General features: G+C 49.1%; 1 protein-coding gene across 3 annotated transcripts in view; it reads right to left on the bottom strand.

Annotated features, from left to right (window-relative positions):
• TRAPPC10 (trafficking protein particle complex subunit 10) overlaps positions 1-14,561 on the bottom strand; it is a 75,881-nt gene that overhangs the window by 18,265 nt on the left and 43,055 nt on the right. For all 3 annotated transcript variants that reach the window (XM_070795636.1, XM_070795637.1, XM_019963528.2), the window contains exons 8-17: positions 12,128-12,274; positions 11,444-11,558; positions 10,538-10,614; positions 9,687-9,778; positions 7,408-7,548; positions 7,000-7,112; positions 3,784-4,298; positions 2,844-2,985; positions 1,189-1,347; positions 154-383 (exon numbers count right to left, since the gene is read on the bottom strand). In XM_070795636.1, coding sequence (XP_070651737.1) covers positions 154-383; positions 1,189-1,347; positions 2,844-2,985; positions 3,784-4,298; positions 7,000-7,112; positions 7,408-7,548; positions 9,687-9,778; positions 10,538-10,614; positions 11,444-11,558; positions 12,128-12,274 — 1,731 coding nt within the window. The remainder of the gene's footprint in view (positions 1-153; positions 384-1,188; positions 1,348-2,843; positions 2,986-3,783; positions 4,299-6,999; positions 7,113-7,407; positions 7,549-9,686; positions 9,779-10,537; positions 10,615-11,443; positions 11,559-12,127; positions 12,275-14,561) is intronic.

Raw genomic sequence — 14,561 nt, 5'->3', positions numbered from 1 at the left:
AGATATAAACGCTAAACCCAACCAGAACCTGTGGTGTTAGCAACTGGGAAATCTGCCCTCTCAACAGAAGTCATTTCGAATGTGCTATCTTCAAATCAAGGAGGACAGGCAGAAGCTGCCCGCACAGGCTGCACAGCTCCAGTCCCTCCTTACTTTGTGGTCCGTGGTAGCCATGCAGTGGCCAGTCTTCTGCGTGTCCTTATGCTTCCCGTGGGGCTCTGTCACCCCCAGCAGGGTGCTCTCCCCTCCTGCTGCTGGAGCCGAAGGTAAAGAGAGAACTTCCAGTTCAAATTCGATCAGGTGGTATGTGGGTGCAGCCGGCAGACTGATGCTCGTGACCTTGTCGGATGACTGAACCCGGAGCAGCGCGTCAGAAACCTTTTCTAGGAAAGAGAAAAAGTCACCTTTAACACAGGGCCTCCGTTTCCTTGTTCCTTTCTCCTCTCGTAGATGACAGCCCTGTAGTGAAGTTCCAGCCCAGCTCCTGCTGTGTGTACACACGTGCAAGGGTGTAACCAGGAAGGATTACAGAGGAAGAGAGACAGGAAAATCAGGAACAGAATCCTGTGAGACAAAGCAGCACTGCATGAGAGCTGTCTGGTAGAGCTGGGCTCAGAGAACTGTCACTCTGCTCCGTCTGAAGACAGAAAAGAGACACTTCCTCACAGCCCACCTGAGATGGCCTGTGTCCCAGCTTGAGGTGGCCCCACCCCATCCCACCACCAGACCAATCCCCACTCAGGAAGAGTGCTGAATCCTTCCGTCTCCAACCTCAAGGCTGGGGACTGCGGGAGATGGGATTTTTTTAGGGCTTCCAACCAGTGCCTTCATAGGTTGATTTGCTTTTGCTTTTTGCAGATGCAAGTTGAGGGGGGTGGAAGGAGGCTGGAGGCCACCAAGGCATTGCCAGGGAGCACGAGCCAGGAGGTAATGCTGCATCACAGACTTGTAGCAAGGTCCACACCGCCTGGCCGCAGGGCGCTGCACAGTTCTATGTCTATCCCCTCAGATGCCACGCCATGTCTGGGGCAGGGTTACTGTCCACCTACAGGCAGAACGCTGCCAGCAGAGAGCTACAAGGAGACAGGTGCTTGGATGCCACCTGAGGATGCGTGGATGACAGAGCCTTAGAGCCTGATGGTGCACACCAAGGCCAAAGGCCTGCCTTCACCCGTGAGTGCCCCTTACCTCTTGTGTTAGAGTAGATCACGGCTCTGTTCTCCTCAGGACACAGGATAAGCATAGCGTCTACGTTGCTGAGCTGTAGGCTGTCTCCATTTTTTACTGTATAATGGCCAGTAGTGACAGTGAACTTGACCTTCTGAGGAATACCAGCCAAAAGGCTATCTAAAGGGAAAAAGACTGCAATTAGCATTGCTATCAACCAAGAGGACCAATGGAAGGCCTACTGTAAGTTAGAAGAGTGTGTTTTCTCTTCTAGAAAAGATCTGTTCACTCTAAATACTCCATCCATTCACTCAGTGTCCACCTGTCCACCCTCACTTCTCATCTCAATTACACAGACTGCAGAGCTGAGGGGCCCTTGCCTAGAATAATCTGTGAGCCTGGGGGAACCTCATCACCACCTCGGTTCAGAAAGCTAGGGGTCATGGTGGCAACCACATCTATGAGGTTCTCACAATGTACCTGCTTGTCAGTTACTAAGAGAGAATCAGATAATAACGACACTAAAGAAAAAAACTAGTGAAATCGCATGTGCTGCTGCTATTCAGATTTTCCTCTGGCTTTTTTCAGGTCAGGCCTCCTCCAGATCTTTGGTTCAGAAACAGCTTGGCAGAAGATACAGCTACATTTTCTCCTGGATGGAAATGGAGGGGAGGGAATGGGCTGAGGTTTCTGAGAATCGGCTCCAGGGAAGGCCGAAGGAAGAAGCAACAGATAAGACACAAGGAGGACGAACAGCTGACAAGAAGCAGGGAGGGGGAGGTGAGAGGTGGTGAGGGAGTGGGGCCCAGAGGAGGGCAGAGGCGCAAGCCAGCACCTCCCAGCCACACGGCCCAGCCTTCCTCACAAAAGGTTCTCTGACGAAGAATCATTTGTGAGACTCTGTGCTCCACATCTGAGGGCCTTTCCAGGAAGTCAAGGGAGTAGTTTAACAGTGTAAAAATGGGGAGTTTGAACAGATTAAACAGCAAAAAAGGTTTCCTTGATTTTTTTCCACAAATGGAAGAAATGAGCAAATAAATACACTGCTCCCAGCTATTAACTGAGACACTTGATTGTTAGTGTTTTACTGAAGAGCCATGTTGTCTTCAATAATTCGTTTATGCCAAGCCCTCCTAATTTGAGAACGTAACAAAAAGGACAGCAGCACTGAACTCTCAAATGCCACGCCCAGGGGTCAAGATTAATCAACACTTTCAATGAAAAGACTTTTGATCACAGTATAGATCATAACTAAATCTAGCATTTAGCCTTTGGAATTCTAAGCAGGAAACTATAATATTTACTGATTAAATTCCATGCAGCAGACATCAGCTGATTTAGCCAACTTTTCCCTTATTTTTCATATTTTTAGATACAGAATGTTCAGTAAACATGAAAGCAGCAATTACAGAGAAGCAAGTATTCAGATGAACAAAAGAGCCACAGTTCCCAGGCAAAATCTCCACAATGCTCCCAACAGTGTCACCTAGAGAGGACACGGTCACAGAGGACTGGAATGTGATGCAGGAGAAAGCCTCCTCCTATGTGACTCCCTCCAGTAAAGGAGCAAAGCGCAGCCCTGACATCTGCACAGCGCCTTGCCCGCCCCGGCCCCGCCCGCCCCGGGCCCTCAGACATCCATCCGCACGGCGCCCCACCCACCCAGGCCCCCTCACCGGCCAGTGGTTCCACAAGCAGCTGCGGCTCCTGCGAGTACACGTCGTACTGCACCAGCGGGTAGATGTGAGGAAGCACAAACCACACTGGGCCCAGCGAGGCGCACAACTGCCGCAGCGTGTACGTTCCCGGCTCCCTGGCCTACGGGTAAGACAAGCGTTGGCACAGTCGTCCCCACTTGTGACAACGAGCTTCTCAAGGGAAGGCTGGGCCATAGCGGTCCCTCTTCTCACCCTCTTTATCCTGCTGCTCTGTGCTAACACGTCTACGTTCGGGCTCTTCCAAAGATCCCTCAGAATCTCTTAGTTGAGGTCTGGGTGAGTAACTGGTGGTTAAGTTTGACTTGACGCTTCTAACAGTGCTTTCTCAATTTAACAAGCTTTATCTGTGGCATTCTCTTCTGGAAAAGGTAGTCAATGGAGACACGGAGCATGAAATTTAAGACTTGCTCCAGGACTAGACTGAAAACGCGAGTGGCGAACAGCGGTACTTTCCACCGACCCAGCCTCTGTGCAGGCTCAGAGGAACCAACGGAACATGCTGTGCTGGCTGGGGGGGCGGGGGGAGATTTATATCGAGCGGACGGAAGAGACTGTTCTGACATCCATCTGAGCCGCCACAGAAGGAAAAGAACGTTTAACGTGAAAGTGCTGCCTCTTTGAAACATCCTCATTTTAACAAATACAAAGGGGAAAAGTCTAAATCCAGTGAGAACACAAATAATTATCTACGTTGAGAACTTTATCCACAACTTATCGACTGCCTTACAACTATGCAAGTATAGATTTTTTTCAAAACACCAATCTATTTTTCTATAAGGATAAACCAGAGCCAGGCTAATGGAGCAGAGGCCACCACTGGACTCTCAGCTTCTCCAGACGGTGCTTGCAAGCACCACCGTTCTGACCGCCCCAAAGCCAGCTCCTGCTCGGCACATACCTGCGTCCTGAACACGATGGTGTTGGGCCCCGGCTGCAGGGTCACGCCGGCACACCTCAGCACATGGGCCCCGTCCTCCAGAGCCAGGCCCGAGGACGCCTCCAGAGACGTGCCGCTCTCCTGCCTCCGCAGGAGCATGTGGACGTTCTTGCATATGATCCCTGTGGTGTTCAAGGAGTTGTCGGAAGGACTCCTCTCAAACATCTCGTACAGCTCCAGCGCGGGGAGGCTGCTCTGGGATGTGGGAAAGGGTGAGGCCTCCGCCGGGAAGTTAACAACCCCGTTGGCCGTCTTGTGCTTGGTGAGCCACTCGGCGGTCTTCCGGTAACTGTTCTTCTCTATGCTGAAGTGGACGTGGATGGCGATCTGCTCCACGTGGATGGGAACAGGCATCTGACTGCACACAGTTATCTCCACAGACAGGACGCCACCCACGTGGACCACGGCGTTGGCAGGGGTGAAGCGGAGATCGCGCAGCTGTGCGAAGGAGTGCATGGGGAGGGCGACCCTGTGACCTGTGGACGCACAGAACACATTTCACTCCCCAGGCACACTGTCAGAGGCTCAGAGTCACGCCGGCCAGAAGCAGTGACGAGTGACAGAGACAGTTTGGACCCTCCCAACCCCACGCCATCTTCACACACCAAAAGGAGTTACTCTGTCAAAAGCAGTTACTTTGTAAAAAGCAGAACAGGAGCACATGCCCAGATACCTCCTGGAAATCATAAAACCTGAAGAAATTTAAGGTCTCTAACTCCCGTTTTGGCAAACCCAAGGTAAATACAGATCAACTAACTCCTCAATTTCAAAATGAGATTTTTAAGTCCAACTCCTAGAGCTGTTTCAGGAAGTCCACCACCCTCCCACTCACACAAGAAGTTCTCTAGTGAAAACGCCTGAGTTCCCCCCTACATCTGGCAATAAATAAGCCCAGGTGTGTGCCACCCTGGGGGCTCAGCCAAGGATGCAGGGAGTCAGGAGGGCAGCAAGTCCCAGCCCTAGGGCACCAAAGGAGCAAATCCACTGCACCCTCCACCAGCACTGTGCGTCGAGAGAACCCACCAGGCCGCTGGACTGACCAGGAGGTATTTATAAATACCCAGTAACTGGAGGCTGTGCTGAGATCGACGGTATGAAACCACAAGAAAACAGGGACAAGCACAGTAGAGTTTCTTCACGGAGAGGCCACGGAACGGTGGAAAAGTGGAAGTCCATGGTCTCACACACAGCAGACGTGGCACACAGCCCTGTGATGCCAGTCTGGGCACCCTGAAGAAACTAATGCACAAACCAATGCCACACTGGCCCTGAGAGCCCCTCCAGATGGCTGTGTGTGAGGGGTGCGCACCCAGCAGTCAGCAACAGCTGTGGACAGCATGTGATCCCCGCAGGGTGACGGTGACTGGAAGTGGCTCCCCGGGGGAAGTTATTAGGGTTGGGTGAGGTCAGGGATGGTCATGCCCTGACAGAAGGATGCACCAGAGAGCCCTGTCTGTCTCTGAATCTACCCCTCTCTCTCCTGTCTCGTCTCTCCTCCTGCGCCCCTGGTCATGAAAGGACAAGTCAGGAAGAGAGGAGGCCTCATCAGGAGCCGGCCACGAGGGCATGTGGCCCTGGGCGGTCAGCCTCCAGAAGCCACTCACTCAGTCTGCAGCACTTTGTCATGGCCGCCAAGACACACTGATGGAGACAGTGACTGTTTAAAATAAACCCTCATCTTGATGAACTGAATGTGAGAAGCCAAGTATTACCATAAACCTAATCTTACCACACAGCGATGTGTATAAAGTATATTTGCTAGAACACTCAGAAGCAAAGTCTTTCAGATCTACTCTCCTGCTGGACACGCCCACAAGGAAACAACAAACCTCCAAAGGTGAGCTGGTCTATGAGACACCTGGCTCTATGCCTTTCAGAAGTCAGTGTCTTACAACCTGCAGCTGCTGAGGGGATAAGTGTGGTCCACCGATCCAATGGAATACTATTCAGCCACGAAAGGGAATGAAACGCTGGCACACGCTACAACACAGGCGAATCCTGAGATGTGCTGTGTGAAATAAACTGGTCACAAGAAACTACACACTGCATGATTCCATCTACGTGAAATACCCATAACACGTATCCTCAGACGGAAGGCAGGCTACTGACTCCCAGGGACTTGGCGGGATGGGGGTGTGAGAGAAGGTGGGGGTGGGAGAAGGTTGGGAGGAAATGAGTATGGGACGGGCTGCTTTTGAGGGAAAAGTGTTCTAAACTTCACGGTGGTGATGGCTGCACATACCTGTGACTAGACTAAAACCACTAGGCTACACGCTGCAAACGGGGCATGACACGATATGTGAATTCTATCTCAATAAAACCTATATTTTAAAAGGTCAGTGTCTGGAAAAAAAGATGGGAAGATGGTAAAGGAGAACTGAGACGTAACAATCAGATGCAGTATGTGATCCCTGATTGGACTAGTACAGGCCAGTGATTTTTAATATAAAATAATCATAAAAAAAAAAATAATCATAAAAACACTGTTTGAGACAATGAGGGAGACCTGAAGAGGGCCAAGTTGGAAGCCCGAGCCAGAACATTGTCCTTCTGTGGGCAAGGAGTTTCGGAGACCACTCTTGTTTTCAGAAGATGCGACACTGTCCCAAGGTGGAGTGGCCCTTGTGGTCTGGAGCAGCTCTGAAGTTCAGCACAAAGCAAAAAGTAGGCAGACAGACACAAGGGTGCTACGCAGCAAAATGTTAGCAGCTGCGGAATCCAGGCGGTCAGCATACGTCACCTATTATACACAGTGTTATTCTTTTTACTTTTCTAGGGTATTTGACATTTTTCACAATGAAGTTTTTTAAGCCTTTATTGAATTTGTTACAACATTGCTTGTTTTTTTGTTTTTTTTTTTTAATGTATTTATTTATTTGGCTGTGTCACGTCTTCATTGCAGCATTCAAACTCTTAGGTGTGGCATGTGGGACCTAGGTCCCTGACCAGGGGTTGAACTCAGGGCCCCAGCATTGGGAGCAGGGAGTCTTAGCCACTGGACCACCAGGAAGTCCCAACATTGCTTGTTTTAAGGTTTGGGTTTTCTGACCGAGTGCCATGTGAGATCCTACTTCCCATATCAAGGCTGAACCCAAAGACCCTGCACGGGAAGGTGAAGTCTTACCCACTGGACCACCAGGGATGTCCCTGTAACAAAGTTTCAGAAATGCGTCTCACCTGGGCTGTCCGTCTGCTGGCTGGCAAAGCTGAGGATCTCTCTGCAGAAGTACTCCCGCTCGTCCGTGGTCAGGTGCTGGTCGCTGGCCAGGAGGCTGCTGGTCTGAAGGTAGCTGAGTGCAGAGTCAAGGGGCTGGAGAGGACCACGTGGTGGGGCGCTGCACACACAGCCCCCAGTCCCAGGGGGTGCAGCCGGCAGGTGCGCCCCTTCCTCCAGGGTCCTAGGGACTCGCGCACAAGTCAGACAGGCAGACACGTGACCAGCTTCTACCCAACAGGGGCACATGTCAAGGCAGGCTTCCCTCTCCTAATATCCAGGCACCTACGGACATGCGACTGTGGGCCCTGCTGCTATATGGACAGACAGCAATTATCCTATTCCATGAATGTACTCGACTTAAAGGATACTTCTCAATCTGTCCAAGGCGTTTCTGACATTCGGCAAGCTGCTTCCTTGTGTGTGTGATTGGCAGCGCCCAGCCCTCAGCCAGGTAATTTTTCAAGGCTCCTTGAAGATACATCTCTGCCTTCTGAGGAGACTTCTTCCTCCTTGCAAATCAACAAACAGAAGCTTTCATAATGGGTCACGATAATCAACAAACTCAGACCTTTCATGGCTTGCTCCCCACCCTTGGTGATCTCGGCGACACCATGACACTGGTGCCATCCAGAGTCCTCCTGACCACTGCCCCCAACCCAGCCCCCAAGGTGAGAAAGAACACAAAATCAGGAACACATAACCAGACCCGAGAAACATGCCAGGCTGGTAACCCCATGCATGCTGTTTGTCCAGCATCCTACACTAGCTGAAGGGCCTTCAGAGTTCAGTCTCTGGATAAGAGTGTGAGGCCATCGCTTATGACTTCAAGCTGCTGTGAGGCCGCCAAGCATGAAGAAAGGGGATGGATGTGCACACCAGCACAGAAGCAGGTATGGAGGAAGCTAGAAACCTGGGCTTGAAGCCACCCTAGCTCCTGAAGACAGACCAAAACAGAGTGGTTTCCATGGACCAACCAATGGGAGCTTGGGCTAACTCCAAAACGCAGGCCAATGCCCTGAGCAGAGGGCAAAGCATCTGCCTGCAATGTGGGAGACCTGGGTTCGATCCCTGGGTCGGGAAGATCCCCTGGAGAAGAAAATGGCAACCCACTCCAGTACTCTTGCCTGGAAAATCCCATGGACAGAGAAGCCTGGCAGGCTACAGTCCATGAGGGTTGCAAAGAGTCGGACACGACTGAGCGACTTCACTTCACTTCGTGAAGGATTTAAATAGCAACACATATCACATAAAAGAACATCTTCCCAGGCCCAATTTAAACCTCAAGATATTCAGAACAAACCAAAGTTTAAAATATGATTAATGAAGCTTGCCCAAGCTTCAGTGACAACACGGATGCCCTGGCCTTTCCCAGAGGGCTTGGGACTGCTGATCTTGCAGGATAAAGGCCAACAATGAACAAGCATCTGCTCTCCTGGCATCTTGGGAAAACATCCTAGTCCTCAGGACCTTACTCTGAAACAGTAAGAGTTTCCAAATTCTCAAATTTCAAATGCCAGTTTTTCTAGACTTTTCTGGTCCTCTCTCATCCTGTCATTTGAAGGGGCCAGAACCTTCCATACTTCTTCAGTTAGTATCTCCAGCCAATGATTTGTACACTGTAGTGCAGGATGCGAGACCACTGCCACCCAGCCCGTAGAGATGCAGGCTGAGGGTCACCCAGCTGGCTAGTCCATGGTGACACCAGAACCAGAACCCAAGTCTCCTGTTAGCAGGCCAGCGTCACCCCACCGCAGTGCCAGCCTTAGGGGGCTGAGCTCATAGCATCTGAGGACACGGCTTCTTTGTTCCAGTAACCAATAATCTCATTCCTCAGTACACCAGATGGAGACTCAAGAGACCCCACCTCAGCTCTGACTGCTGGCTGCTCCAACCACACCTAAAACATCAGGACATTCCCTTAGATGATCTACTAATCCCTTCCCTGCCTACTCAACCAGTTACAATAAATTACTGTTTCCTGTTTCATCTAACAAAATGACAAACTGTATATATCCAGATACCACTTCAAACACATATTTTTTTTGAGAAAACAACCATCTTTTCCCTCATAACTTGTATCTTTTCCAGTGCTTTGAATTAGCAGCTGCATTGCCAGCCAGGGTTCTTTTCTTTGATAGGCTATTTACCAAATCCATATGAAATATACCAGGTTTTGAGTCTTTTCTCTGGAATCCAACTTGGAAGCTGGAGCCAGATTAGAAACATTCACCATCTCTGTACACTCCGGCTCTCGGGCACTCACAACTCAGCCTCTCTCGTGGAGGCGACACATGCATGTACTCCACACCACTGACCTCACGGGGACACTCACGAGCAACCAGGGAAAATGGTGTAGAACACACACCATATGCTGCATACAACAGGGCACACATTATCTACATACGTGCAACATTTATGTAAAAGTTCACCAAATTAATTAAAGAAACACAAAGATTAGTAACAATTACTATCGTTAATAATCTCTGGTATTCAGAAGGAATTATCTAAAAAAATGATGATGGTTGGTTAACAGTTTATATTTTCATTCTACAAAGTTAGGTACACTTCATATTAACTCCTACATAACAAACCTCTTACTACACTTGGGAGATGTCTGAAATTCAGAGAAAAGTTCAAAATCAATTACATGTAAAACTCTGCCAGATCCTTTCCAACAAGCTTAGCAGATCGAATCCTTCCGATACTCGTGAACATTTCGATGGTGGCATGGGACAAGTCCTGCGGAAAAGCAAAGACCAAGTAACTCTGTACTTCAAATTTAATGCTATACAGACCCGACATTCATTTACCCAAAGCTGAAGCAAAAGACTTCTTTATTAATGTAACATTTTTTTACTCTGGATCTTTTTGTGTTATTTGAGTTTTTACAAAACAGTGATTTATACAAAGTCATCAACTTGTATATAAAGTATGAAGCATAATAATGAAAGAAACATAAACTCAGCAGGCATAGAATAATTTTTTTGGTGTATTTTCCACATGCAGGTAACATTTTTAGCGTTTTTTCACTCTCTGAGTAACAGAGGCAACTGTCAGATGCTCTCCAATTAACCGTGACTTGGGAACGCAGGTGGTCCACTGGACTTCTACTGCACTGCTTTCTAAGACGCCCAAATTTAAGTCCTTTAAAATCAAGTACAACAAGCCCTGTTCAGGTTCAAACTGTTCCTCTGTGTACAGAAAATCCTTCACTAGCCTTTCTTACAATTTCTGCTCTACTGAATGAGCAATCCCATGGGGAACAGAACAGTAAATACCCAAGGATGCTTTTATGCCTGATTACGGCACTGTGGATACCGACCCAAGTACTCCAGGTGCACTGACAATTCCCTAGGGCACTGAGGAAACTTAACCCGCCAGCAAGGTGGAGGTCCCAGACACCAGCTCACTCCCAGTCCAAAATGCTACAAATGTAGCAAAGTCTCACAGAGACAGGCCCTCTGCCGCCAGTGGACAGGGAACACTTGAAATACTTACTAAGTAGTGCTTTTCAAAAGCTTCTACTGATGACAATGCTTCTTTGAGTTTCTTATAAGGACTCTGAGCTGTGTTGGCTTAAACAGAAAGAAATAAGAATCCTTACTCATCTTCATTACATCCAGTCATGACGTTATGTTCAGCCTCAAATGTCACAGGTACAGGACTTTGTCTGATGCTTGAGAAAACTACCAACACACCCATGTCAGCTGAAACCATACTACTACTCACGTTCTTGTCCAGTTAATATACTCATGAAATAGTCTAAACACTTCGTGCAATGCTTTTATCTTTAACTGAGGCCAGAAGTTGTTAAGCATGTATTACAAATCCTACAATGAACTGAATTACTTTCTGAATGCTGTGAAGTGGTCTCAGGTTGAAACAGAGCAACACACACATCACACACTTTCCCTGAGGAACTGATCTGAGCCGGCGGGAGTCCCCTTGGGTCACTAGGTGTGCTTCAGTCAGCAACAGCCCTGCTAACTCACACTCATCATTATGCTAAACGAATCAGTTATGCTCCTTTCAAAGTGCTCTATCACCTAGGAGCAATTTACTCCATAAAAGGACTTGGCTGGCCATATTATCAGAAAAATAAATCACCTGTAACTGGGGGAGACTGGCGCATTTAAACTTCATGAGGGCTGTACAAATTCCTGACCAGCTCAATATAAGCCTACCAGAAACTCAGACACAGTTTTAAGAACGCTTATACTTTCTTAAACTATTTCTGACATCTCTTTATGTGATTAAAGGGTAAAATATCCCGTGTCTTAATCTGGTCAGCTAATAACGAGTCTAATTTCCCAAATGGTGAGTAGTCCTATTGCCAGAATCTGAGTTATACATGACAAGCACAGCCCACGTTCTCGGTGCTTTTGGGTACATTTCAAAAAGTACCTGTCTCAGGCCGCTCGGCTCCCAAACCCGCCAAAAGATCCACGGTCCTATTGAGGTCCTCTGAGTTAGGTCCCTTTTCTGACACAAGTCCACACAGATAGCCCAGGGACTTCAGCTGTTGAGACAGACCCCAAATATCAATTAATCTGCTATAAGAACCAGTAGAGAATTTACAAATTTAAAGTTAACATCCATCTAAATGCAAGAAATTTAGCTTTCCTACCCAAAAGATTTTTATCTAGATATAAAAATACATCTTGCTATGATCCTTTCAAACTCAAACCTTCTACACAATCATCCTGGGAGTGCCTCTGACTCTGGTCATTCCCAAGCTGCAAGGTCCCCTACTCTGTCTGCATTGCCACCAAACTTTCCTGCTGCCCACACAGGACCGCTGTCCTCATCTGATTTCTGCACAGGTTTCACGCTCACCCTGCTTTGTCTCCACCACCCTCATTCCTGGTGCAGAGTCCACCTTTTGCACGAGCGCAGCAAGTGTCTGACTCCAGTGTCTACTGGAGTCAGACACTGGCAGGGACCCACCGCGTCCATGTTGCTACTGGACGCCCCTGAAGCAGCCAGAGCCACAGGAGGGACCACGTGTGCAGCACTTCCCCAACAGCGAACTCCAGCCCCACCCCAGGGGCACAGCCCAGACAGGCTCCCTCTGCACTCTGCAGCTACCTTCTCCGTGGCGTAGCTCCACAAGCCCACGGTGTGGGCAATGTTCGAGTCTATCTGCGCCCGGTCACAGCACCCTTCTATCCTCTGCAGCACCTCCAGGCAGCTCAGGAACACCCAGCAGTCCAGGGCACCGGGCGGCACGGAGACCTGGGGGCACAGGCGCGGGCAGTGAGGAGGGCGCTCGGAGAAGCCCCTCCCGGCAGCCACCCAGATTCTGCAAAACCACAGGGAAGAGAAAGGGGTATAATAACAAGGGCAGTGGCTCAGCTACAGGAGGAAGGGCTGTCTGTGCCCAAAAGGACTCAGTGGCTCACACTCCCGATGATACGGAGGGCCTCGGCAGGCGTGTGATCTCAGCAATGTACTCAAAAGCTTATTAAAGATGCCTGCAAGGCGAGCTGTCAGCACGTACTCTAGGCTTGGAAACTGGTCACCTCTCAGTTTAAAGAGCACACATCATGAAGGTGGGAAGCTAAGACCTCAGATGACCACTGGAACACATTTCAGATCATGTATCAACATAGAAATCTAGTATTAAGTAGATATTTGATGGTATTTGAGAACTGCTATTAATTTTTTAGGTGTAATTATGTTTGTAAAAATGGACGCCTGTTGCTTGGGGATGTAATAAACACTATACTGTCAGATATTCAGAAGTATCCACTGTACGTGATGGGTTCTAAGGTGGGCTTTCCTCTGCACTTCAGGGTCTTTGAAACAGGAGTGTCTCACAATTGACAGCACCTTCACGCCACACCTGGCAGTGCAGACTGCCTTTTCGGGGGCACTGACGTCATGAGGTGTCTCACAGCTGGGGCCCCAGCTCTGGTGAGACCCGCCAGTTGGTCCTAGTCACAGTGGGGACTAAGAAGTGATACCACATCAGCTGACAGGGGAGGAGCTGCACAAGCTGACGAAACCAACTTTTGTAAGAAACACTTCTTCAGCGCACCCTGAGCACACACAGAAGGACCTGGCACCAGCTGGAAAGGCCCAGAGAACGCCATTAAATGCTCCCACACGTGCTCAATGCCCAGTCTTTGAAAAATGAGACAAACTACTTAGACCCTTCAAATGAAAAATCAGTACGGAAAATAACGACGTGATCAGAAGCAACTTTCATAAGGTGATAAAGTGGTATGACTCTCTTGTCCAGACAAGGGATCAACCTCAAAGGGATACGGAGAGCTGGTCGGTGGGATGCAGCTCAGGGACCCTGTCCAGAGCACATATCCTCCCCCGAGTCGAACTGCAGTGCTCCACAGGGGGCGAGGCTGAGGAGTACCAATGGCCCACAGGGGTCTCACCCAAAAGCCACACACCTTTAGACAGTGGCAGGCTGAGTTCCTCTGATGGCCACCCACCCCAGTGCCCCACGCCTGACAAAGAGCAAGCCCTGCCTCCCACAACGGACAAGCCCTAGGCAAGCTCAAGGCTCCGCCAGTCCACCTGGAGCCCAGTGGCATTCTCGGCAACTGGACACTTCATGCATCCTAACGAGAAAGACACTGAGTGCCTTTCCATAGACTTTGGGGCCCTCTGGATAAACTCCTTTGTGAACAACAGACGTTTTAAAAATAATTTCTTCATAAACATTCTTTATCTTTCTTCAAACCTCTCTCCTTTTCTAATATCAGTATTATTGATCATGGCAATAGCTGTCTGACCATTTCCCAAGCATAAAATTAAAGACATTCTTTTGTCTTTTCTAAACCTATGTTTTAAAACATAACGCAAACCCCAGTGTCCTATATGGACCACAGCGGGGCCATGCCCACCACACAGCTCCCAACACACCACTGGTGCCTCCTCATGAACTCATACGCACGAAATCAACATGCAGGCACGTCTTGTGTCTGACTCCTCCAGCTAGACTCTGCGTTCACAGCCTCGTCCACTCCAAGTGTGTTGATTTCTGCCGCCACACCCGTCTGCTGTCCACACAGACAGCAGTGACTGCTTCCCTCGTACAGGGTGGACATTTGGGTTATTTCCAGGGCCTGGCAGTTACGGTAAGGCCACCACGAGCGTCCCTGCACTGCCTCCTGGACAGAGGGGGACAAATCGCAGGCTCACGGGCAGCACAGGTTTGGCTCCAGCAGATGCTGCCAAACAGCTCTCCTAAGACGGGTGCCCATTCCTACTCTTCTCGTCAAGGAAAGGACTCCAGGTGCTCCCTGCTCTCACCAACACTTATCAAGCCCTTCCACTGTAGCCACCTGGGTGGTAGATTTCACTGTTATTGTAGTTTGCATTTCTCTATAATGAATGAGACTGAGCACCTTTTCATCTGCTTATTAGCCAACTGGCTATCTTCATTTGCCTAATTTCTATTGATTTTTCAGTCTTTTAAGCTGATTTGTAGGGGTTCTTCCCATACTCTGGGTAAGAGTCCTTCTTAACTATACAGCCTATGGACCTCTGTCCCCTCCTA

The sequence above is a fragment of the Bos indicus genome, chromosome 1 (genome assembly GCF_029378745.1).
Source record: "Bos indicus isolate NIAB-ARS_2022 breed Sahiwal x Tharparkar chromosome 1, NIAB-ARS_B.indTharparkar_mat_pri_1.0, whole genome shotgun sequence".
NCBI classification, from domain to species: domain Eukaryota; kingdom Metazoa; phylum Chordata; class Mammalia; order Artiodactyla; family Bovidae; genus Bos; species Bos indicus.
Note: the sequence above shows the minus strand (reverse complement) of the source record. Positions and strands in the feature narration are given on the sequence as shown.